Source organism: Macrotis lagotis, chromosome 6 (assembly GCF_037893015.1).
Source record: "Macrotis lagotis isolate mMagLag1 chromosome 6, bilby.v1.9.chrom.fasta, whole genome shotgun sequence".
NCBI lineage: Eukaryota > Metazoa > Chordata > Mammalia > Peramelemorphia > Peramelidae > Macrotis > Macrotis lagotis.
In genome coordinates, this window is record NC_133663.1 from 84,918,317 (window position 1) to 84,934,137 (window position 15,821).

The 15,821-nt window shown below is 34.4% G+C and overlaps 1 protein-coding gene across 6 annotated transcripts in view; it reads right to left on the minus strand.

Moving 5' to 3' along the window:
* Nucleotides 1-15,821, minus strand: part of PARD3B (par-3 family cell polarity regulator beta) — a 1,291,415-nt gene that overhangs the window by 575,509 nt on the left and 700,085 nt on the right. For all 6 annotated transcript variants that reach the window (XM_074191565.1, XM_074191567.1, XM_074191566.1 and 3 more), the window contains 3 exons: nucleotides 15,219-15,305; nucleotides 8,118-8,243; nucleotides 5,875-6,230 (listed from right to left, as the gene is read on the minus strand). In XM_074191565.1, the coding sequence (XP_074047666.1) occupies nucleotides 5,875-6,230; nucleotides 8,118-8,243; nucleotides 15,219-15,305 (569 nt within the window). The remainder of the gene's footprint in view (nucleotides 1-5,874; nucleotides 6,231-8,117; nucleotides 8,244-15,218; nucleotides 15,306-15,821) is intronic.

Here is a 15,821-nt window from a genome sequence, read left to right on the forward strand (position 1 = left end):
AACTTCTTTCTTGTTTATTTTATGATTTGATTTATCTAAATCTGAGAGTGGGTGGTTGAGGTCTCCCACCAGAGGAGTCTTGCTGTCTATGTCTTCCTGTAGTTCTTTCAGCTTCTCTTCTAAGAATTTGGATGCTATCCCATTGGGTGCATATATATTCAGTATTGAAATCACTTTATTATCTATGGTACCTTTTAGGAGGATATAGTTTCCTTCCTTATCTCTTTTAATGCTATCTAGTTTTGCAGCTGCTTTGTCTGAGATAAGGATTGCTACCCCTGCTTTTTTCATTTCAGCTAAAGCAAAATATAGTTTGCTCCAACCTTTTACCTTTACTCTATATGTATCCCTCTGCTTCAAATGAGTTTCTTGTAATTAGCATATTGTAAGATTCTGCTTTTTAATCCAGTCTGCTATTCCCTTACATTTTAAGGGAGAGTTCATCCCATTCACATTCCAAGTTATAATTACTAACTCTTTATTGCCCTCCATGCTATCTCCCTCTGTTTGTATTTTACCCCCTTTCCCCCCTTTATCTGTATTCCCCAGTATTTTGTTTCTGAATACTGTCACCTTCAGTATTTTTGGCTTCCTATATCTACCCCCTCCCCTTTCTTTCCCCTTTCCCTTTCCCCCCTTTTTCCTTCCCTTCCTTCTTTTAGTTCCCCCTTTTCTCCCCCTCCCTGTCTCTGTCCCCCCTCCCCTTTTCCCCTTTTAATACTTGAAAGGTAAGATATTTTTTAACTTAACTGAGTGTGCATGCGTGTGTGTGTGTGTAAGCCAAGTCTGATGAGAATAAGATTCAGGCATTTCTCATCTCCTCCCTTCTTCTCCTCTATTACAGTAGGTCTTTTGTACCCCTTAATGTAATGGGATTTACCCCAATTAATCCCCTCCATCCTCCTTTCGCCTTCCTGTCCCTCTTTTTAAGGAGGAAGTGTTTTTTAAATCATTCTATCAGAGTTACTGGAAATTCTGAGTATACATCAATTCTGGCTAAGTATATTCTCTCTCTAATAGAGTTACAATTCTTGAGAGTTATTAGAGTCTTTCTCCCAAGTAGGTTTATAGCCAGTTTCATCCCATTGGATAGCAGTCTCATGGATAAGTCATGAGTGTTCATCACTTCTGGCTAGGTATATTCTCTCTGTTAAGAGTTACAATTCTCAAGAGTTATGAGAATCTTTTTCCCCTGCTGGAATATAGCCAATTTTATCTTATTGGATAACAGTTATTTTTCTTTACCCCCTCCTTTTTTTTAACCTTTTCATGTATCTCTTGAACCTCCTGTTTGATGCCCAAATTTTCTATTTAGCTCTGGTCTTTTCATCACGAATTTTTGGAATTCTTTTCAGGATAATGGATTCTTGGCTGCATTCCAAGCTCCCTTGCTCTTCAGAATATCTTGTAACAGGCCCTTTGATCCATTAATGTTGATGCAGCCAGGTATTGCATAATCCTTAATGTGGCTTCTTGGTATTCAAATTATTTCTTTCTGGCTGCTTGCAGGATTTTCTCTTTTATCTGATAGTTCTGGAATTTGGCCACAATATTCCTTGTTGTTTTCATTTTAGGATCTCCTTTCAGAAGGGATCGATGTATTCTTTCAATAACTATTTTGCCCTCTGGTTCCATGATATCAGGGCAATTTTCCATCACTAAATCCTGTAACATTAAATCCAGGCTTTTTTTTCCCCTTCAATGTTTTCAGGAAGACAAATAATTCTCAGGCTGTCCCTCCTGGATCTGTTCTTGAGGTCAGTGGTTTTGCTGATGAGGTATTTTACATTTTCTTCTATTTTTTCTATCTTTTGGTTTTGTTTTTATCAGACTTTTGCTGTTTCATGAAGTCATTAATTTCCACAGACTCCATTCTTTTTTTCTAGATAAGAATTTTCTTCATTTACCTTTTGCATCTCTTTTTCCAGTTGGTCGATTTTATTTTTGTAAGAGTTTTCCATTTAATCAATTGAGGTTTTGAGAGAATTGTTTTCTTGTTGCAAGGTGTTAATTTTCTCTCCCAAGTTTTCCAATTGATTTTTAAACTCCTTCCTTATTTTTTCAAGGGAAGTCTTTCTGTGCTGGAGAGCAGGTCATATTCTCCTCAGAGGTTCTACATTTCTCTGAGTTAGTGTCTTTTACTGGCTTTCTTCATTCTCCTAAGACCTTGTGTTGGGGAGGGGCTGGTTCTCAGAGGTATGCTTTTGGGATCCTTAGAAGCTTTACTCACTGAGTGTAATATTTCCAGCTGGCCAGTAGGGGGTGCTAGTTGATTTCTTTGGAGTGTCTGTGACCTTGATTGAGGCCCTCTCCCTTGGCCTGGAGGGAGTGATTGAAGCTGTTAAATACTTTTGTCTTTGATCAATGGTGGGCTATACCCTGAGGTAAGGTGATGACTCTCCCTATTGTCAGCTGAGGTATTTCTGAAGCTCACACACCTGTACCTGTGGCAGAAGTAGTCTGTAATTGTGTTTGTTCTGGGAAGAGGCTTCAACTGAAATGGAGGTGTGAACTCTGAGTTCCTCCTGACCAGGGGAGGCCAGGGATTGATGTATGCAGTTCTGCACAGGAACTCTCTCTCCAGCCCTGCTGGTATGCTCCAGAAATTCAGTGCCCTCAGCAATGCCTCTGCTCCCTAGCTGACCCAAGCCCCTATGGCCTACCAGGCTCTAGCCCCACCACTGATCAAGCCAGTCTGGTTCTGAGACCCTCAGGCTCCCGGGCTCCAGCCCTGCCACACTAATACAGGCTACCAAGCTCTCACAGATTCTGTGCTTCTGGCAGAGTCTTCTGCTCCTGGCAGAGGCTTCCCTCTGCTCCTGGACTCACCCACAATCTTGGAAGACAAATCCTGAGGTCAATGTTCTTTTCCTGGCTTTTCTTTTTGGGTTTTGTGGATCAGATTTCTGTTAAGAAGTTTGTTTCATATTATTTATGAAGGAAGATCAGGAGACTTTAATACTGTGCCTGTCTTCTCTTTGCCATCTTGGCCAGCACCCCCCCCCCCCCCACCATGGAGATTTTTAGAGATTTAATAGGATTTAATAGAAATATGAGGCAAAGATGAGCTGATGGGTTGGATCAAAAGTACAGTGTGTTGATCAAAATGTCATTCTAGAAGTCTATGACTGTGTGAAAATTATTTGCAAGACTAAATATGTAGAATTAAAGACAGTCACTCTATAAGTTATTTAAAGGATTACTACTTCCAGGGAGCAAACTAGTATTCAAACTTCTAAAGAGGATCAGAGGCCATTTACAGTAGTAAATGCCAACTCCTCAAAATCAAAGAATATTTAGTAACTAGATTATCCCTTCCAAAAAGTGTGAAACTAATTTTTAGAAAATATAATTAATGTTCACATGTAATTAAAAACATAAAGTATAAATAAAAAAGAAATTTGTAACTAATGAAAACTAACCACTTTTTAGATGGTGCTTTAAAATTTATAAAATGCTTTCTACACATTGTCACATTTGAGGCTCAAAATAATTCTGTGAGATAGGTGCTAACAGGAATTATCTCCATTTTACACACGGTGAATCTAAGGCTCAGAAACTATAAATTCATAGACTTTGACCTGAAAAGGACCTCAGAAGTACTAGTCTAACCATTTTGTTTTACAAAGGAAAAGACTGAGGTCTAAAAACATTAAGTGATTGACTTGTGTAAGTTCACATAGGTGAAGCCAACTCCTCACATCCAAATTTCTTTATACTTACATCAAAGTTAGTGATTTATTAAAGAATAAACAACTAATTAAGTTTAAAAGATAAGATTTGAACCTCAAACTATATTCCTGAATTCAGGTATATTTATTATGACATGATTAATAAGCATAAGTTTGTTAGATCCAGTAAAGTTTTGACACAAGTGTTCTGGATTGGTTTTTTTTTTTATATTGTTCAGTCCTTTTAGTTGTGTCAGACTCCTTATAACTTCATTTGCAGTTTTTGTGGCAAAGGCACTGTTGTGGTTTGTCATTTCTTTCTCCAGCTCATTTTATAGATGAGCAGAATGAGGCAAAGAGGGTTCAATGACTTGCCTGAGATCACACAGCTACTAAGTATCTGAGGTTGGATACTTCCTGAGTATGTCACTTTTAACCACTTTAACCACCACCCCAACCAACTTGTTGTTTGTACTTCATTCTTGAAAAGGATCACTGATTACAGGAGGCTGATGTCTTGATTTGATTCAATTGAGGCAGGACTTTGCACCAGTTATCAACCTCACTCTCTCCTTCAGAGTCACTGGAGACAAGTGACAAAACACAGGTCAAGATAACTGGCTCTGGCCCTTGGTGCAATGGGGAATACCTTGGTGTTTTAAATTAAGTTTTAGATTTTGAGTTACCCATGTCTCAGACTATCTGAAGCAACACCTATTCAGTGATTAATGTCTAGCTAAGAATTCAGATAAAAAATGGCTTAGTTTGGTTTCACAAAAGAATTGATCTAGGAGATCTTCAGAGTTTCTGTCCAGAACAGAAACAATTACCTTTTACATGCACTCTGAATCATCAAAACTCAATGAGCAAGTGAGGTTTGAGTGGTTGACCTTTTATTGGTCAGTAAGTGAAAACTAGAGTGATTTGTATTTAAAGACATAGGAAAGGACCTTCAGTTGAATCCCAATGGACTTTATCAAAGTCTGGTTCTTCCAGAGCTATAGTTCATAGAAATCATAAATGAAAGTTCATGCATGAGAAAAAAAGTTAATTGTTCCAGTGTCTTGAAAAAAACAAACAACACAATGATAGAATAAGTAGGGAATTTTTAAAAAATCTAGCACCCAAACCCCCAAATTTTTTGAATTGTAAGTGATCAACATTTATATTTCTTTGCAGAGAGCACCCACATGTAAGAATATGACTCTGCTGTAGACAGATGGAGAAAAGGAAGAGGAAGAAAAGGAAGAAAAGGAGGAAATTCATCTATCTGCTGTGTTTTTGGAAAACTGAAATCATACTGTTGCCAGAAAGCGTGTCTGGCTAAAGGTCTCAGGGGTTCAAGCAAAGTGAAAGAATTCACTTAAAAGACTGACTCTGACCCAGAAAAAAATTTTAGGGACAAAAAGATTTTTGTAAGTATTGCTAAGCTAAGGGAAAGAGTAAAAAAGCCAGTTGAAAGCCAGCAGCAACAGTCACATGGATAACATAAGTCACCAAGAGAGGATGAACAATAAAGAAAAATATAGGAGGATGAGAGATAATTTTGGGGGATCATGCTCCCTCAGAGCAGGTTATGCTCCCAAAGGAAAATTAGCAACTCCACTGAGGAGTTTTTACAGAGCTTTTACAGAAGAGGAAGATGAGGTAATTAGGTATATGTGGTGGGGGCAGTAATTCAGAGAGCAAAGATGAAATAATTAGCGATGTGTAAATCAGGGGTGGTAGCTCAAAGGACTTAATCCTTTCAGAGTAGGGCAGGGGTCCATTATGTTGTTGACAGGGACTTGGGGCATCAATTTTTCCTGGAGTCATAGCCTGGAATGGGCAAGATACTGAACTAAAAGTTCATTGACCTTATCTTATACCTTGGATAATTGGGGAGGGTGCTAAGGTACATGGTCAATGCAGAGGGAATAGACTAAATATAAAATGTTTTTCTGTCCAATATTTCCCCTATTTCAATTCTAATGACTTACATGGTAACATATAGTTGTTTTCTCAGTCACAATATGCATATATTATTTCTCTACTTTAAAAAAAACTCAACTTTATCATAGGAACAATGTATAGAAAATTATTTAAGCACATATTTGACTCATTCTATACTTTGATTCAAAATAATATAAAGAGTATGAATTAACTTCAACATGTTTATATTAAATGTCTAAATAGATCATAATATCCATGATACCATAATTACCTTTCTTAAGGTCAATCTTTATTTTCTTTGCATTTTTCTTGCTTCCAAACCCCATTAGGGGAGAAAGTGATGGTGATGACGGCTTTCTTCCTAGTCTTGGTACTCTGGGGCTCCTGTTTTGTTGGCTACAAATCTGTGTGTCTGTCTCCAGACTGCTGGCTCCTGTAAAGTTGATTGTTTTTGATGCTGACTTTCCTTGGATTGGAGGGGATACTTTTGTTCTCAGAACAACATCATTGCCAAAAATTCCAAGAGGAGCAATGGCTGACTTTTCGTACTGTTCACGATTGTTTGGTGGAAGCACATGTAAGAGCACATTTTGAGATTTCATTGCCTGACGAAAGATATCTTGAGCCCTAGAAAGAAAACCATTCTATTTCAATACATAGTAAGCCAGCTTCTAAAGCTATAATCATTAGCTTACATCATGAGGGAATAATTTATTTACTTATGATAATTATCATCAATATTTTAAGAATTAGAGAATCTCAAGTAGAAGTTTTTAACCTTTCTGTTTTGGAAAGTCTAGTGAAATCCATGTATCCCTAACCAAAGAATGTTTTGAAATGCATAACAGAATATATAGAATTCCAAAAGTAATACATTATGTTGAAAAAAGTTATCAGAAAGTAAGGAAACAATTTTGTGGTCCACAGGCTAAGAACACCTGCTCTAGAAGTTTTTCAACTCATTAAGACATCACAGAAACCTTTGATTTCCATGTAAATTCTTAAGTTCATAAAAATTTTCATATTTTTGTGCTTATTTATGAACCAAGATTACAGAACTAATATATTTGCAACTATGTATGCATTTGAGTTCTTTGAAACGTAAAATGGATTTTTGATCTTATCATGTGGGTAGTTCTTTTGACAGGCTTTCTTAACCTTCTCTAGGGTGCCAAGGTAGGACTGGGGTTGTATACTTTAAACCTTAAAACTTAAAAAATATAGAGTTTAAAAATAAAATGACAGAAAAATATAGGTTAGATGTAAAATTTAATCTTTAAGATTTACCATGAAGCCTATAGGTGGAAGCCATCTGTCCAAGAGGACCACCATAATCAGCGGGAGATTTTAGGATATTTATACAGCAATAAGTAGAGGGGGGAAACTAGGACATATATAACAAGTGTAGACAAAACCTTAAACTTCTGTGGAGTCAAAACCTCATCAAAGAGTGTCATCTTTATACATTAAGATCTTGTCTTGGGGAGGTCACAATCTTTCTTGGTAACAAGAAGGACAGGACAAATACTCCTTTCCAAGTCTAAAGGAGGACACATTCTTTCCTGGATTAAGGAAGGCAGAACAAGTACTGTTTTCAAAATCTAAAGGAGGACACATTCCATTTCTCATAATAACTAAGAAAATCATCCTTTGAGCAAGAATATATTTTGACATTGCACATTGCCTTTCAAATATTCAAATCATTATATCTTGTCTGTATTATCAAAAAAAATGGAAGTTGGGTTAATGACCCATCTTCCAAGTAGTTCTGAACATGTCATTATCAGGGGCTGCTAGTCTTTATGAGAAAGTGCTAGCATATTAAAAAAGCTTATTATAAACATCTTTTTTTTTCAAAAGTCAGCTCTAGCATACTTTTGATATTGTAATATTCCCTAATGAAGAATAGTCCTAAAATACATTTCTCATTTGACCCAATCTCAACCATTAGAGTACTCCTTTCTTGGCATTTAAAACAGAACTTAGGTATGTGCTACTTTTACAGTAGGCTATTACCATAAATTTTGTACATGAAGACAAAAAGATAAATGTTTGGCACATATTTTAACTTAAAATTATTTATTTTAGCCTCAATTAGTCACCGAGTCCTGACAAACTCCTATCACAGATTTTCAAACTAATGGATATTGCTGACATCTCCTAAGTTAATTAACAAGCTGAATCAACAGTCTGTGAAAATAGTCATTAAACACTAGCCTAAGTGACCCACGTTCCAAGAAAAACAAATGCCATCCATTGATACCAAAGCATGACAACCATTCAGACAGGAAGGTTGAATCTATGGCTTAACATATATACAGGGCTGCCAGTGACACATGTGGGGCCACCCCTGAGTGTGATAAAACATAGAATGCATTTCTAAATGGATGTAGTGGGGGTCATTTGTAGGAAACTGACCAGAAGTACTACCTACAATTTTGTCCATAATGAGCTCAATAACTATTATAAGCATTCTGGGGATCAATAAAGTAAATAAAAATAAAAAGTGCTTACTGAGCAAAGGTTTTGTCTATGAGATCCACATTGTTGATTTTTACGATGCATTCATTTTCATGAAAAAGTCCATCCCGTTTAGACCTGCTGTTTTCCTCAATACCCCGGATAAAGAGCCCTAAAATCCTGAAACACAAAGAATGAGGGCAAAATAAAATGAGAATAATCACATGTCATTCATGTACAATTATTCCAAAATAAGTCCCTGGCTAAAATAATGGTGCCTCTTACCAACTTCACTACTGTTTGAATCATTAGTTAAATGGAAGAATTTACAACACCACACATCTTTAGTGAAACGAGTATTCCAAGGATAACACTCATTATACCAACCAAGAAATCATTAATCTGTGACCTCATTTCTAATGTTTCCAGTAAGTCAGCAAAGGCTATTTGAGTTTAGTGGAATGGAGAAGACAAGAGTTGCTTGTTTAATATGGTAACATCACAGCTTCCTGTAATGAGTGAATCAGAGAATAGAATCAAGATGGCAAATCTTCATTTGGGAAAAAGAAGATGTGTTGGAGCTTGAATTTTTAAAAAATAAATCACATTTCCTGAATTTCTTTTTATACATTGTACTAAATACACATACACACACACACACATATACACAAACGAGCTGACTGAAATTTATCTAGTTTTAATTTAAGTATAGATCACATGTTTCTTCACTGACATGGGATTGACTGAATTTTCAAAGGTTATATCAGTCACGTCCAAGTTTCTAAAAGGTTCTATCAGTTCAAAAGGCTACAACTATGGATGCAATGACCCAGCATCTGCCATCAAGAAACCAACCTGAGTGCAGTCTCTCAATAAAAGAAAGCTAGTTGCTATAATATGATTCTATGGGTTGAATGAAATTAAATAAGTGATACTATACCCTTAATATCAATGACAGGAAGCAAATGACATTTGCTGTCAGTCCTTAAAACATCAGCTTCACAATATTTTACAAACATTACCTTTGACATCTGTCCAGTGTATAGTTAAGCATAGTTCTGTCAATAAATTCTTCTTGGAAAGTTATGTGTTTCAAGTCAGCAAGTACATGCAGCAAATAAAAACTTCAATGTACTAACCTCAGTGGGTTACAGTCTTGTGACCCAGAAAAAAGTTAAAACCCTGACTTACTTTTAAATTTTCTCTTTTTGGACATCAATCTATTTATTGGGCACATAATAAGTAACACAAGTTGGAGGGAAGAAAGTCAACCTGTATGAAACAATTGCCACATTGTTTGATATAGACAGGAATTCAGAAAAGGTAGATCAATGAAAGCTTGGAATCCTAGGAAAGGCTTCAGAAAGAAGGGAAGATTAAGTTATACACTGAAAAGTCTATACATTTTGATAAGCAGCATAGAGTAAGGGGAAGCAAAAAGGATCCAGGTGAGGAAAAAGTATGATCAAAGGTACAAAGATACAAATGATCATGGCAGAGGAGTATAATAGAAACAGTGTTGAGCTTGTTGCCAAATGGTTTGGTTTCAAATTTCCTATCAGTTATGTGACCTGTGACAAGTTACTTAATTATCTCATTTGGAAATTAAGATGAGTAGTTCAAAGGACCATTCTAGCTCCAAATCTATGATCTGATTATACCAAGCAATCAAACTATATGCTTTTAGGATTATAAGGAGACCAGACTGATGAGTGGGCATGAATAGATGTTGGGCTAAAATAAGACAAGGGATTTAAAAGGTAGGCACAAGGAAATAAAATTAGTTTAATAGAAAATTACTAATATTTGTATAACTTTGAGTAAGGAAATGAGAAAACAAATGCAGAACTTTACCAAGTGTCTTTTGCCTTTCTCTGTATCTCTGGCACTTGGAACAGTACATAGTAGGAATTTAATAAATGCTTATTGTCTAATTAGTCTGGCTTTCATATTGAGGCTTTTAGAAAAGACTGAAATCAGAGAGAACAATTAGGACTTAAAAGTGTCAATAGGAATGGAAAAAACAATGAACAAAGGATCCAAGTCTATGTTATTTTTCACTGTTATTTCCAACTGTTGAATTTTATTAAAAAGAAAAAAAGAAATACAATCACATACATTTCCATTAATTCTTTTTTTTTGAAGGAATTTTGTTCTCCCAATGTAATAGGGCTTTAATATTAACTCAAAATAAGGGAAATATTTTTATTTGCCCTATCCAGATCTTCAAGAATAATTCCAAAGTCTATAAATGCAGTGTGTGTGTGTCTTTTATACAGGTACCTGGTGGGATATTACAATGGTTCTCTTTCTTTAAATCTAAAATATAAATAAAATATGAGTACTTTTTATGAGAGAATAATATGGTCACAAACAGAAAAAGGGCAGCCTATAATGAAAGTATAGGTAAAAACGGTGAGTTCTTCTTTGGATTAGTCCCCAAATATTAAGTCACTGCCTCAAGGGGTTAGTATTTTAATTAGCATAGACATTCTGTTTTCTTGAATGGACAGAGTTCATGTGGTGATATTTACTGGAATGTCTCCACTATGAAAATGCTCAGTGAATGCTCATGGTATGAAGTGATATAACAGAAAATAACAGGATCCAGCTTATGGAAAGTTCAAGATTGCTAGTTTAAAAATGGAGATAAAATTGATAACTTTTAAAATTTTAGAACATTAGTGAATCCACCCAGATATTCAGTGAAATACAAAACTGGGGTTATATTTGTTATTTGATGAAAGAGGAGGAATCAAGTCAAATTTAAGGTGCTTACAGGGTAGTATGAAAGTAGCCCATACATAATTTCCAAAATGGAATAAAATATTAAAAGAATATAATATTAACTATAGTGATAAACAGTACAATGTTTAATATATAACATAAAGAATATAATATAATCATGCCATTAAATATTAATGCTTATTAAATGTAAAGACTAAAATATGGATTATTAGTTGTATAACATGAAATTTTTTTCAAATTCTTGATTTACATCTATTATGGGATTCACATATATTTTGAAACCATAATTTATATAAGCGAGTACTTTGTTAACAGGTATCCAAATCTCCTTTTACTTAATTATGCTCACCATCAATCATGTAAAATTACTTTCTAGACCTTATTTTTGAAGTTGAATTAATTTTTTTTAGGTCAGAGTGTTAATATGTAATGGGGACCCTATTGACATGAAAAACATAATTTTCTTTTTTTTAAGATTTTAAATGTAATTTTCTATGAACAATTTATTGACAGAACATGTCTATGTATGAAATACATTTATATAAAAATTCCTTTTATATAAATTATAACCAATGAAGATCATTGGTTGGGAGACTGATACCAGATGACTTTGGCTTTCTAATCTATGGTAAGGGTAGAGAACTGACAATTTCATTCAGTCAAAATGTGGAAAATACTTTGGTAACTCCAGGTGTACCCCAGAGGATAAACCCCTCACTATGGACTGATGTAGCCAACTCATTCAGAACCAAGAACTAAGCCTGGTGATTTATCAACTAATTGTCAGATATCATAAATTATCAGTAAGTTCAATTTAATTAAACAAATATCTAAATGCCTATTATTTGTAAAATTTTTGGACAACAAATGTGAAAAAATGACAGATCCATGTCCTACATAAGCTTATAGAACACTCCACAGCCCGAGAACAGTTCACATCCATTAATATTTACCATTGTAAACTCAAAGTATGTGATATGTTTTTTTACTTTCTTCTCCTTATTTCCAGTCTGCTCCCTTTCATCCTTCCATGTATCTCTTACCAAGCATCCTTGATCCTTTCTATCATCTTATTGTGTCTTTTTGTCCCCTCCCAATTTTTCCTTCCTTCCTTCCTTCCTTCCTTCCTTCCTTCCTTCCTTCCTTCCTTCCTTCCTTCCTTCCTTCCTTCCTTCCTTCTTTCCTTCCTTCTTTCCTTCCTTTCTTTCTTTCCTTTTCAGTCTATTTTTTAATTCTTTTATTACCACAGCTATTCTTTCTTTTTTCTAATTTGGTGTACTTGAAATATATACACACATACACACAGATATCTATTATAATTATTTGATGATAATGTAATGGTATAAATTTTCTCTTTTGTGTTTTTGAGTTTAAAAAGTAAGTTAGATATATTATGTCAATAGGAGAAAAAAGAGGCCTGAGTTGTCTTTAATTTGTGAGCAGGCCTCCTTTTATTTTTTTTCCTCTGAAGGTCAGTGGTTCTGAGAAATCCAAACAGAAACAAAAACCAAAAACACTCAACACTCCTATCGTACACTATGTCTTACTTAACTAGTAAGGAAGACTCCTACTATTTATAAGTAAATATTCTATTTTAGATTAAAGTGTCTCCTAATATGTGTAGATGTACTATGCTAAAGATTAGAAATTTGGAGGCAAGAAAAATAAAGACAATATATAGATTAAATTTCTGTCATCAGCCAAAGTGTTAAATATAAATTCAATTTGAATTAATAACACAAACCAATAAAATGGAAGGAAATTAATAGCTAAACCAAGCCTTTCATTCTGACCTAATTCACCCTACAATGCCCAAACAGTGAAACCATATGGTATTATAAAGTCTGCCACTTGTTTGACATCTTTCTATATATTGAGACACATGGGTTGAGTTAAGTATGCTTTCTCAGACTGAACTCATTATTTCTTAACTTTTATTGGTTTATGTCCCTCTTATACATTGTTTTAATGTGTTTTCTAATTAAATTTCCTTTCTATAATACTAGTGGATAGTATAAAAACTGGCAGAATGATTCCATTGATTTATTGAATGGAAAGGTGCCCTTTCTCTGCTTATCAACTTTTGAAATCATATTTCTGGTACAGGTATTTTGAAAGTTTGAGCAAGATATCATTTCTATTCTGGAAAAAACTAAGAATGCAAAGAATAAATTATAAAAGTGACATATTTATAATCTTAGTCTTTTATTAATGCTTAAATTTAAACAAAAGCACACATGATGGGTGACTGATTTGCTCTTCTGTAGTATAATCAAGCAACTGTTGAAAATGAAGCATGCTCATTATCACATGGCACATTTCCTCATATTTGCCTAAAGTGGAAAGCTCCTATGTTATATTCAATTTTTTTAAGTTAAAGGGACCAGTAATTTAACCACATTGGTAGTCCCAAAGCTGCATCAGTACACTTCTGCCAAAAACCATTCCAATTTCTCAAGACAACTTGGTAAATATTCATCCTGTCTGTCAAAAAACAGCTTGTTCAGTGCCATAACCCATAATGTTTATAAACAAGGTTATTAACATGCACAGGGAATGAGCCAATGAGCACCACCAGCTTTTCAGTTCATTTCTTTTTAAGGGACATTCATCTCCATGAGAAGTTGGCATCAAATGTATTTGCAAAAAGGTGATGACATGGCAATTACAGGTAGCAGATGGCTACCTGCTGTACACAATGCCAACCCAAATATCATTGCTAAATCTGGACTTTCCTAATATGGCAGGCTGAGTAAATATTCATGGGCAGGAAACTAATTTAAATAACCTTATTAGAAAATTGTTGCAATGGATCTCTGGACTGCTATTTTGTAGACCTTAGTTCTAGTCCTGACTCATAGGGGTATGAGATGTGTATTTGACTGTGTCATTTTTCTGTTGGATCCATCTTTTCAAGAGTCCTCTTAAGGTTTTCCTGGCAAATACACTACAGTTATTTGCCATTTGTTTCTAGGCTCATTTTAAAGATGAGGAAATAAGGCAAAGAAGTGACTAGCCCAGGGTCCTATAAGTATCTGAGGCTGGATTTAAACTCACAAAAATGGGTCTTTCTATAAACTGTACAACCTAACTGCCCTTTCTATAATTTTTAGAAGAGAAATTAAAGACCATTAATCTAACCACTTAAATTTACATGGGAAGAATCTGAGGTTCAGAGATACTCAGTGCCTTGCCCAGGGTCATATTGGCAGGTAAGTAGTAGAGTCAGATTTCAAACCCAGGACTTCAGATGTCATATTCGTTCTACTATAACTGCTCTAATTTGTGTTATGACCTTGGGGAAAGCCATTTCAAGTTTCTACTTTCATTTCTTGTTCAGATGAGGGGGTCCTATTAGATATTTAAAGTCCCTTCTAGCCTGAAAAATTATATGATTCAATGACTCATTTTTCATAGTTAGGAAAGTTAACCAATTAATGACTCTCACATAATGATTAAAATGTAAAATGGATTTTGAAAAAAAATAGACTACTCATGTCAATTTCAGTTTTAGGGCTTGAGGCAGTCTTGTAATAGGGAAAAGTGATGCCACTTGTGCACCCAGTAATTTTGAGACTCTTAGTGAGTTTTTACATATTATCTCTTAAGGCACAAATTTCAATTTCTACCCAGGGAAAATTTTAACATCTATATTAGGTGTATAAGGAAAACATTCCAGATATGTTGATGTACTATTAATGATCATATATCAATATGGATTGTGCTATAAAATGGGCTTTTGGCATCTCAAATGCCTATAATATATCATTTTCAATTGAATTAATTTTATTTCAACAGAGAAATTAATGTTGTTACTGAATTTTGCAAAAGTAGTTAAAATTCACTCAATATGAAAATATATATATCTTCACTTTACCTTATGGCAGGAATTTTAACAATACCTACCAGAAATTTTAAACAAAAATCTTTTCCATTATTCCCATTTTGTAATCATTTGAGATTATTTAACCACATAGGTTATGATCATAGAGGATGTATTGTTAGTTTTTTTCTAAGCAATCATTTATTGAAGTATATTTTGGTGAATAATGACATTCTGATGTGAAGTTTGTCTGGTATATGAGGAAATGGTAAAATATTCACCAGGGAATCTTTTTATTTACTAAGTCTGCAGGAGGAATGCTTCAAGGAAGCCCTTCATAATTAATTTTAAGTGCAGATAACATGATTGATTTTTTTAAAATCCACATCACATAAGTGGACTGTTTTATTTTGTTTCTAACATGTAAGTAGCATAACAAAGTGGTCAACAAAGGAATATGTTGAGGACTATTACTAAATAATAGAGATGCACACTTAACCCTCTTCTGGAAAATGTTTCAGAAAATGAATTCAACTGAGCTTTTTTCATTAGCATGGATTTCTGAAATAAGGAAAACATCTTACCTTCCACTCAGTGATGAAAAGAAGGGCACTACATGTATCCCCAGAGGGCCACCTTCTCCAGAAATCTCCACTGTTCTTGTCATATCACTGAGATAAAGAGAGAAAGAACACAGATGAGTCTCTGTTCAAGAATAGATGAGGTACATTAAAAAAAATAAGAAATACCTCCCATTCACAGAGAAAAAAATAAAAATAGTACATGATTTGTTGCAGATATGCTGAAGAGTTGCCACTAAATATGTTTAAAGGAATATCTGATTCTTGATTCTTATCCCACCTCCCCTATTCAGAAGAACAATTGAAAATGACTTATCAAAATAGTTTCCTACTTCCCCTTAATCTACACAAATCAACTTGTTTAAAAATGTTCAAATAATGCTAGAACAATACAAACATGCATTTGAAAATACAAATATCTCATGAAAGCTATAATGCAAGTGATTAATTTTAAAGTATTTTTTTTACTCAAAATGTAAGTAAAAGGATAAAAGGTATTTTATTTAGCAAAGAATATATAGGTACAAATAATTAAAAACATCTGTAGTCTTAATCAGCAATATGAACTAATGATCTTTGAAATATTTCAGATAAAAAGTTAAATAT